This window comes from Agelaius tricolor, unplaced genomic scaffold (genome assembly GCF_023055355.1).
Source record: "Agelaius tricolor isolate 1412-34295 unplaced genomic scaffold, bAgeTri1.0.p SCAF_11, whole genome shotgun sequence".
NCBI classification, from domain to species: domain Eukaryota; kingdom Metazoa; phylum Chordata; class Aves; order Passeriformes; family Icteridae; genus Agelaius; species Agelaius tricolor.
Window position 1 is genome coordinate 9,962,009 of NW_027269271.1, and position 11,081 is coordinate 9,973,089.

The 11,081-nt window shown below is 43.1% G+C and overlaps 1 protein-coding gene across 1 annotated transcript; it reads right to left on the reverse strand.

Annotated features, from left to right (window-relative positions):
• Nucleotides 1-1,730: 1,730 nt before the first annotated feature.
• Nucleotides 1,731-6,387, reverse strand: ZNF281 (zinc finger protein 281). Its single transcript, XM_071436045.1, has one exon. It carries the CDS (start codon nucleotides 6,130-6,132, stop codon nucleotides 3,511-3,513), a length of 2,622 nt encoding a protein of 873 aa, XP_071292146.1. The 5' UTR covers nucleotides 6,133-6,387; the 3' UTR covers nucleotides 1,731-3,510.
• Between the last annotated feature and the right edge of the window lie 4,694 nt (nucleotides 6,388-11,081).

An 11,081-nucleotide genomic window follows, 5' to 3' on the forward strand; every position in this document is an offset into this window, starting at 1 on the left:
TGCTTTCATTTCAGTTTCTTACTCTAGTACTTCTCCCACAAGTTTGTATACATTTGAAGTAATTCAGGAACTACAAAAAATTTTAGTTAGCTCTTCTAGATCATATGCAGGCAGGTCAGACATGCACTTTCAGTGGCTTGGGACAAGAGGCACAATCACAGCACAAGGTATCATAGTGCACTAGGTTCCAAGGCAATAATGCTGTGTGAACTACCCTAAGAGGAAGCGTAACAGTTTATGCAGCATTTTATATCATTACATCTATGAATTCTTTACAGTCCTGTAATTGGTAGGCAGCAGGTTATCATTCCCCTCCCATAACTCCTTTAAAAACAACAAACTAAAGCTTGACATAAAGTGGAAAAGAATTCAAGAGCCATTTTGCTTTCCCTTTTCCTTTTTTCACCCACACATCCCTAAATAAAGTTCACATGGGTTAACTGCTACTATGCAATTTTCAAATATGTACCAGGTAAAGCCACAGCCTGATTTCCATGCAATTTTAACATACCCGTACTTTCATTACAGTAAAATTTGAACTCCATATTAAAGTAGAAAAATGTTTTGGTCTGCTCTATTTAGAAACATATTTGAAGGACTAAGCTTTGCAAAGAGCTTATAAAATCCCACTACATTTTCCCATCATACTTTTAAATGATTCCTAGCAACATTCTGAATATCAGACATTGAGTGTATTCCATATTTACTTTTTGTAAGGCTTTTGTGCTTGTTTTTCAACATGCCAAGGACTTTTCTCATCCATGTCACTGCCTTGATTCAAATACACACGCAAAGTTGAAGAAAAATACAAGCTAAGTAAATCCACAACCTACCTTCAGATTACCTAAAATGCTTTTCAAGTATTTTGCTAAGTAGTACTTTCACACAACTTTCATTATAATGCAGGAATTAACAGAAGGGTGACAGGGAAATTACAACCAAGTAGTACCCCCAAAAAGCAGATACAGAATTTTCTACAATCTTTACCTTGAATTAAGTTAATGTATAGTATAGTCTGAACTTCCAGCAATTACGAAAAGTCTTTGCAGTTAACAAAATGCAATTTAGATATCTTTAACTAAAATCAAAGATTTGAAAAGATGAGGCTGTATAAACATTAAACTTCAGGAAATTTGTTAAGTTTTGCTAAGCTAAAGGTATGAATTAAACCCCTGGTGTCTAAAATAGCACATTTTGATTATTTGACTCAAAAGGAAACTGAAGAAAACAAACTGAAAACCTTCCAGTAAATTCCTTCTCAAAATTTATCTCCTAATGTTTCCTTACTAAGTCCTCAAAAGCATGATTGGATAATAGAAGTGATGCCTTTATGATTTTGTGAATAATGGGTTTTATTAAGTTAAAGCAAACAGCCAGAACAATACATATGCAACTTCTACTACACACAATATAAAGAATGTAAATTATAACCTCTGTAAAACAAAAGAAAAGGTACTAAAAAAGCCAACACAGTGGTTACGGACTATTCCATCCCTGCTAACAGGCTGGGTTCTGTGTTTAGAGAACTGTTGTTGTTCGATTATTTAAACTGAAATAGCATGAAATACAGATTCAAGTATAAATAAAAAGTTAATGGAGTTACACAGATTCTATGAGAAAAAACTCTAGGTTAGTGAGGGGGGGGAAAAAGTTTACTAGCAAAAGAGATCACGAATGGGCTCAGGTTTCTATTCATAGTGGTGAGGGACAACAGGAGAAATTACCCAGGATTTTTGTAACAATTCCTTTAATAATACACCACTTTCATAACAGAAGTGTTTTACACTTGCACAATGTTAATAACTTTATTATACATGGAAGCCTGTAATAGGCTGATTACACAATAAGACTGCAAACAACCACTGGTACCTTCCTGACAACAGAAAAGTACATAAGACTGAAACATCACCAAGAGTACATAAAAAACCATCATCATAAACATCACCAAAAATTACATTAAAAAAACTAATCAAAAAATTCATTTGCAAAAAGTGGTTAGAGCAGTGCCACTGCGTTTCAGCAGCTTTGAATGGCCACCAGTATTTCTAGCAGGTTTCCATGGCTCCACAGGCATTAATCAGGATTCACATATAATAAATAATGTACCACAAAATATACATAAAGTAAGGCAATAATTCCAAAGAAAAGTTCTGTTGATATTAACAAGCCACTCAAGTTCTACTCTTGTAGTTGATGCCATCACCAGAATCCTTTAATGGAATTGCAGCCTTAGGCCCTAAAAGCCTGCCGTGATGAACTGCTGCAAGCCCCCCTCTCCGTAAAGAGCTCCAGTGACACCACCGGGACACTGCTGGGCACAGGGGTCTGTGGTAGCTGATCCTGATGCAGGATAGGGGCCTCACTATGTACAATTGGGAGTAGATTATTTCTTATGGTACGTGGAAACCTCGGCATCGTTCTAAAACAGGTGGGTGTTCATTGTTCATCACCTGATGTCACAGGACATCAGAAAGCACATCGTAAGATATGCACTTTCTGGAATGTAAATCTTTTTAAATGCTAGCTATTAGTTTGGGATGAGAGAGAGTAGGGGAAAAAGGGAAAAAAAAGGGGGATGGGGAAAGGGAGGTCGGTGGGGGGGCAGGTAGACAACCAATATCAAGTCCAGAGGAACCAGGAACACAATAAAATAGAGGGAACCCTTCACACTAAAAGAATGTGAAAAGGGGAAGAGCAGGAGATGGACTTTTCTGAACCGTGTGTAACAAATAACGTATCCCAAAACCCTATCTGGATTAGGACTGTAGTTTCAAGTTGGGGTTCTAATGACATGAACCAGCTGCACACATTTTGCTCTCAGGGTTTGTGTCAACAGAATCTCTTTACGGAATTACAGTCTTACACAGAAGTTCTGGGGACGTTACTGTGCAGATTAAAGCTACCGTGCTGGGCTCATCGTGCAGACCCAAGAATATTTGCTCCACCTGCCTGGAATGAGCGTCACCTGGAAGAACAGGAGTACTTTAAAAACAACAAGATTTAGGTAGCAAAATTCTTTCAGATCAGCTGACGTAAGAGACAGCAATTTGAAATGTCAAAGATCCCTTCCTCAAAAAGCTGAGATATATTTGTCATCATCTGTAAATTGGAAGTTCCAATACACTTGCGGTGCATAGAATTCCCATGCTTCATTACACTTTCCTGAGAGTAAAGCAATTAGAATAAACTTTAGTCCTAGGAACAAAGTTAATTTTTTGCATTTTAAAATTTGGGCTATTCCCTGACAATCTACATAATGTAAATTTGATTGCTAAACATTGTCACTTGAACAAAAATGCTATTTTAAAACTATTGATTTTTGATTAAAAACCATAATAAACAGAGCTAAAAAAATCACACTAACAAAATAAACTAAATATGAAAAGTTGCATTGAAAGGGCATGTTACATTATTCTTAAAAGGACCGTGTAGAAACATTCCAATGGCAGTGTTGTCAAAGTAAAACAAATTACATTAAGAAGACCCCACAGCCTGGTCACAGTCAGGACCTTACCTGTAACTCTGGCTGGTCGGGGTTTTTACTCGTGTACTACATGGCTCACTTACATCAGACATCATATTTGTATACCCTGAGAAATCTGACACTGAAGTCCTTACTCTATGGTCCACTTCTCCATTAGAGTTAGTGATAAAAGTCATTGGCACCCTGCTGCCCGACTTGAACTGAGAACCAAACGCTTGTGCAAAGTTCTCGATCTGGTAGGTTGCTCTAGGCTCTATGTCCTTCTGAGGATCTATCTGGCTGGTTAACTCCTGAGACGGGATCTGAAAGCTTGTTGAGGATTCTAAGTTTTTCTGTTCCTTCTGGCCAGTCAGTTTCTGAGATGTTGACTGGTAGTTCGATGAAGTCTCTAAGTTTTTCTGCGGATCGATGAGATCATCCAGCTCTTGAGAAGGAGTCAACTGTTGATGCGAAGCCTCCAAAGCAGACAAGTAAAAGCCTGGCTGAGAGCCAAGCAACATCCCAAATGGAGGTTTTGGCAACGCAGTTGGCAATACTGAGGTAACGGATTGGCTGAAGCCACACTCAAGGGGAGATGTAGTGTATATCTGTTTGTCTGGAAACAGAGTGTGGTTATGGAGAGTTGAAGACAAGCTAACAAACTGGAAACTGGGTCCAAAAGCAAAACCAGTGCTGTTGGTTGTTCTTTCAAAGGCTTGTTGGAGGTATTTTGAGTATTCTTGCAACATGCTTGCCTTATCGTTTGAAACTGTTTGAGAGTTAGGGCTCAAGTTTTCTTCCTGAACCATGTCTGAATGTTCTCCTGAGGTGTGCAAGTCCACACGCTGTTCAGTTATACTGAAAGGATCTTCTTTCTGGCCTTCTGATTTGTGAGAGTACTGGTCCAAAAGGCTCTGTAAGACTTCATCAGGAATACCAGACTTGTCGTGGCAAGACTTTATTTCATTATTTAAAGATGCTGAATCAATAAGAGATAAAGGAGCTTCGTTATCCATAACGCTAACACCTGGAGACTGGATGACGGACTGCTGGGAAGTCATGTGTCCGACATTAAGTGAAAAGGCACTGTTACTGCTTGCAGTTTGTAAGTATCTTCTTTTCTTTGAAAACTGCATGGCATCATCATAATTGCTACTTATCTGACCTGGTTTACCACCTGTACTTTGGAGAAGGCCAATAGATTCTACACCGGTATTGGCTACTAGGCCTAGAGAGCCACTCTGTTTCCCAGACAGTGGTTTTTGCCCCAAAATATCTGGCAGTGGTGATACAAAATTAAGGTAATTTTTGTCTCCTTGTTTTCTGCTCGCTTTTTTCAACACCAATTTTGGCACCTTTTTCTGAAGTTCTTCTACGCCTGTGCCAACTAGACCACCACTGGAAGACACAATTGGAATATCAACTGCATAACTTGGCATGGCCACATTACTTGTAACTTGAGATTCAGCGATTTTGCTGCTACACTTGCTTCCTTTGTTTTCAGTGGATGTATTTTTTGTTTTACTTTTTCTCCTTGAGGAACTTGTATTTCCCTGAGACAATGCAGCCAAGCTACCCATGCTATTCGATGATCCGGGCTCCATTCCGGCCCCTGCTTTACCTATGGCTTCACCACATGTTCTTCTGTGCTTTAACAGTCTATCAGTCCTTGAAAAATACTGCTGACAAGTGTCACATTTGTATGGCTTTTCTCCACTATGCGTCCTCTTGTGTCTTTCCATGTGGTACTTCTGGATGAACTTCATACTACACTGGTCACACCCAAAAGGCTTCTCCCTACTGTGGATCTTCTCGTGTCTCTGCAGCAAGTACTTCTGGATGAAGCCCATGCTGCACTGGCTGCACTGGAAAGGCCTCTCCCCGGTGTGGATGAGCACGTGCCTGCGCAAGTGATAGGAGCTCCTGAAGGCAGCACTGCAGTGTTCGCAGACGTGAGGTTTCTGGCTGGGGGACGCGACGGCACCTTCCCCATCTCCCACCAGGGGGGGTTTGGATGAAGCGCTCGGCTTCCGCTTGGCTTTGATTCCCTGAGTTTCTGGCTTTGGCCTCTTTGCCTTCTTGACCTGGGCGTCGTGCTTTGGCTCACCCGCGCTCCCTGGAGCGCCCTCGCCTCTACCGGTCAGCAGCAGGTCTCGGTGGGGATGCTGGTGCAGGTGGTGAAGAAGGCTGAGGTCCTGGATCACGCTCTGGCCGGTTCCTTCGCCGCTGCCCAGGCCGGGGGGTCTCTCCTCGGCCGCTCCCCCGAAAAGCCCCCCGTAGTGGTGATGGTGCTGCGACTGCTGCTCCTCCTCCTGCTCGCTGGGCTTCTCTTGCTTGATGCTCACCAGGGACTGCAGGAAGCCCCAGGGGCTCCTCTGCGAGGAGGGCGCGGAGGGGAAAGCCCCCGCCGGCTCCTTCTTGAAAGTCACGTCCTGCGGGGGCGGAGGCGCCGGGGGCTCGCCCGCCGCCGTGGAGGAAGCGGCGGCGGCGGCGGCCGGAGGTAACACGCACTGCGGGGGGTGCTGGGCCGCCGCGGGGGGCGCGGCCGCCCGGGCGAAGCTGGTGACCGGGGGCAGGCGGTGGTTGAACATCACCATGCCGGGGGGGAACGTCGGCTCCATGGCCGCCGCCCTCTTGCCGCCGCCGAGGAAGCCGCTGCCGAGTTTCATCCCCCGGGAAGGCGGGCCGGAGAGGAGGCGCGGCCCAGAGGGGCTGCGGGACCCGCCGCCCGCCCGCCCGCCAGCCGGCCGGACCGCGCCGGCTCAGCGGGCGGCTCCCTCGGCGGCCCGGCAGCCGCCGCCCGGGCGCATCGCCGCCTCCCGCCCCGCGCCCGCGGCGGCCCCGGCCCGGCTGCACTTACGGCTCCCGCCGCCGCCGCCAGTTACAAATATCGCCGCGTCCGCTCCACAATGGAATTAGCAGCGCCCGCCCCGCCGCACATGCGCGCCGCGCGGCACGCTGGGAGCCTCGGCCGCACGGGCCGCGGGCGCGCAGGCGCGGCGCGGGGGGCGCGGGATGGGCGCTGCCCAGAGCGGGGCCGGGCCGGGCCGGGCGGCACCGCCGGGACGCGCTCCGGGAGCCGCGGGATCCCTGCGGGCAGAACCGGGGGCGGAGGCCGCGCCCGGATAACGGGACCGGGCAGCGCCGCTCGCCCGCGGCGGGACGGGAGCAGAGCGCAGGTGCTGCCCCGCAACGCGCGGCAGGGCCGGTCCCGGGCCGTGCCAAGCCCCAAACGCGGGCAGCGGCTGCGGCTCTCGGGACGCGGGTGGAGAAGCGGCAGATGCAGAAAGGCTAAAATTGAGATTTTAAACAAAGCCTGGAGGGTGTTGCTGTTTGATCCCAAACCAGCGCCATGAGACGCACGTAACGCCAGGGAGATAGCGAAGCCGCCCCGCTCCCTGAGCCACTGCGGTGTTCTGGTGGGATGCGTCCATCGGGCCCTTTGGACTCACGCTGCTCCCACGCTCCCTGCCATGCACACGCTGCGGAGCGGGGCTGCCGTGCCAGCCTCTCACAGCTGCCGCCTGGGAGCGCGGAGTGCAGCCTGGCCCCGGCGGGCTGGGACACACCGGCAGCTCAGCTCCCCGGGCCACGGCCGGCATTCTTTGGCGCCCTGGCACAGCAAAACCCGTTCTAATGGTGCTCATTGCTTGAGCTGCATGTACGGGAATAATTAATCCTTATACTAGAAATGAGATAAAATTGTTATTTTGAAATAGTAACTTAGCTCGGTTAATAAGGAGACCTTTTCCACTTTTTTTCTAATAGTCCATGCCCTCCTTGGAGGACAATAAAACATAAATAGGATTCTGCTTAATTTCTGAGTGCTTACTTCAAAAGCATTTTGTATTTCTGTAAAGTTTTAAAATGCAAGCATCAGAGGGGTACCTTAGCTTTAAAACTTGGAATTAAACATATTAATGTTAATTTTCATTATTGATGTAATTGAAGTAACAGAGCAAGGTGGATAGATTCCTTAAGATTTTTAGGCTTTATCTGTCAAAGATATTTTCCTTTATGAGAGATGAGCCTATAATATAATATAGCAAGTACTAAATAACCCTATAATAGCAAGTACTTTTCATAACCCTGACTGGTACAAAGACTTGGGTCAGATCTTAAAATTTTAAACATATCTGATTGATGCAAAAAAGTAGAATTTTATGCCACTTCTGTACTTCAAAATTTTGTTAAGTAAAATTTGCTCCTTTTATAATTTAAATATATATATAAATATAGCATGTAAACTAACAGTTAATTTCAAAATGTACATTTGATTACAACACTTTAGGACTGTCAGGTTTAGCTAAGTGTTAAAAGACAGACCAGGAATTCAAAAAACTTAAAGCAGCAGTAAAATATTAGTCAATGCCTATGAGAAATGAGTCTGTCCCTTTATTCAGGGTGTCTGTGTTTAATGGTAAGCTGGGATGCATATAAGCCAGTCCAAGCATGAAGGGCAGTAGGACACTCGTATGGAAAGCCAACTTTGTCCCTCAGTTATCAAGATAAGAAACCTGTCATTTCTCTCATTCACTCTGTCAGCCTTGAGATACTCCAAGCAGACTTACCTCTGTGTTGTACACCCCATATATCAGGAAGATGAAGAGACCCTGTAAAATAAAATGGAGGGAAAAAGCTGTTAACTCTAATCATTTCAGCAGTAGAAATACCTGAAATAAACTTTCCTGGGAACAGACAAAAGAAGACACACTTCATCAAGGTCAATTTATTTTTCTATTTTTCAACATTATAAGCTGTACCTTGAGCATTTATTTGATAACATGGGGGTGCATCAACTATATTGTGATATTCAACTGTTTGAAAATGAAAAACTTAGCACCAAAAGATCCATAACATTATTTAGAAAATTTAATTTTATATTTGAATGGTCTTTCGACCAACAAATTTATTTCAGAAAGTGAAAACAGGAAGATGCTAAGGCAAACTGAGGAGTGAACAATCTCTGCTTCTGATACTACTTTTCGTAAAACTGAAAGTAAGAAAACATATGCTACCAAGTTCTACACTGAAAATATACTCCCACATATGTATTGACAAATGCATACAGTTAATTATCTTAGAAACTTAAATAGGAAGAAAATAAGAAATGTACAAGGACAGAAAAAAAAAATAACCCAAGCAGATAACATACATGAATCACCAAAGTTTTTTTAAGGGTTTGCTTCACAGTGGCCTCTTATTAGACTAAATAAGCTAAAACCAAACAAAATACTTCAATGAGTTTTCCTGAGCATATTCACCTTATTGAAGGGTGTGTGTCCAGGATCTGAGTTAATAGTGCAGCTTGGTACTGATTCTTGCAATCTGCAGGCAGAATCCTGAAAAACATACTGAAATTACTGTGAAGAATAGAATACCAAATGGAAAGAAATGCAAAACATAGATAGTTTGCTATAAAAATTCTTCTGTAACTGAGATTCACTGTGGGTTTATAACCTATTTTTAAACTTATTTGTAAAATTACCCTACCTTGTTATATTAGTACTTAAAATTGGGAACTTGAATTTGTCAGGGAAAAAAATCTTGATTTTCAAACCAAAAATATTTTCTGGTAAGAAACTGCATTTGAATAGCAAACAAATTGCAACTTTTTAATCCAACATGCAATTTACTTGAGGACTTTTGGATTAATTCTGGATTTGCTCATCAGCAAAATCACTATCTTACTAAGCTGGGAGGAGTAAGAGGTACCATTCATATGTAATAATTCCATGGATTACCCAATGCCAGCATAAAACCCTTGGGAGAGAGAACTTCTGCTTAATTTCTTTTGTTTAGTTTTTCAAAGAAGCTAAAATCCAACACTTCCTTTCAGTTATTTTTCAGGTTACATCAATGAACTCAACAATAAGTAAGAATAGATTCAAAAAGAGCCAGCTGTGGGTTTGAGCGTGCTTTCCTACAATATATATCATAATTATATCATGATATTTGTTTACAAACAGAACTGCCACAATCCTGAAGCTTGGCAACTCACATAAGTGACTTACTCCCAGGCAAACTGTTTGTGGAATAAAATCCCAGTTATCTCTCTAAATATAGGGTTAGTGGGCCATTCTGAGTCTCCCAACACAGAATCATCTGAAATCTACATTAAAAAAGGAGGGGGTACAAAGTCTATGCCATTATTTCCTCCAACTTTCATTTCAGGTTCCCAGAATTTTAGGGATTTCCATCCCAGGCAAGAGGCTGCTATGGGTAGCTGTCATAGAGAGGGAGGCAACAAATAATCAGCTGTTAAGATGAAAGAAAAAAGGGGAAAAAAATTTCTCAGGCTGATCCCAAGAAGAGAGTAAAGCCACATGCTGCTTGTTATTCAGGTACTTTCATGAGTTAAAATTCTTGCCAAAATTCAGTTCCAAACAATACTGGTTACTCTGATATAAAGAGTAAAAAAAAGTTTAAAAACATACATTCTAGACTTTCAAGACTAGAATGCTCTTTTTAACCTAGGTATGCAAAAATAATGTGATAATTGCCTCTGAGTCTCTTCTGAAATCTGTGACTCTCATATCATCCCAGAAAAACAAAGTAGTTAACTACTTAAGTTTGGATATTCACTAATCTTACAGAAAACTTGAAACAAATCATTAAAGATTCCAGAGTTTAAATTGGCATGCCAAGTTTTTGCTTTTCTTCAGCTTGATAACAGCTCCTTTGAATATTTAACTGTTAGAAATATGAAATGCTGTGGACTTTCTTATCTTAATTCTTGTAGACTTCTGGGAGCTTTTTGTCTTGCTTTATGTCGGAGTGGGGGTGTCCTCCAACGTCAAATTATTCTAATAGAATCAGCCCAACAAGGATTTTACTTATTGCCTGCAATGGGTTATGAGATCTTGGCACTCACAGCTGGTAATGAGGGGTCATTTTCCACACAATGCTGTCATCAGCAATTACCTGTACAGGATAGTGTGTGGTCCATCTGTGGTGAAAATAAAGAGGTGCAGAGCCTCAGGTGGTTTGAAATGTTAATAATGTGGTCTTACATAATTGATAGTTCGGTTTCTTTAGCTCATTAGTTGCAAAAGAGCTTCTCTGTTTTTTCAGTGAGCCCTGGTGTCAGCAGCAGTGTGGTTCTGTGAGCAGCTGCCTCAGTTGCTCAGGCTGGTCAGATACGCTTTGACTTCTGGGAATTAAATAGTGTTGTGACCAAGCCAGTAACTTTATCCAGAAATGAATATGATACCTGTTGGGATCAATAAAGTAAAATTCCTTCATTTATGAAAGCACATTTGTATTTTTTGTGTTTGATAGCACATGTGAACCCCCAGAGGAATTGTAGCCCATTGTGCTCAGTAACAAATCCATCCACATCCAGAATAAGCCATCTATGCCTTGAAAAGGTGAAGAAGGTTTCTAGACAGAAAATCTGGCCACGTTGGACAAAAGAGAACATGCAAGCACACCTACCATTGTTCAGGTCTTATGCCAAAGTAGGATGTGTTCTTGGTAGACTAAGGAGAAGTCAAAAACCTTCAGCAGAGTTTGAATTCTGCCTTTTGGAATCTGAGAAAAGCCCTGCTTAATTACATCTCTGACTGTCACTCTGGGCAGGGCAGGAATGGATTGCTCAGCTTTGAAATTTGGCAGC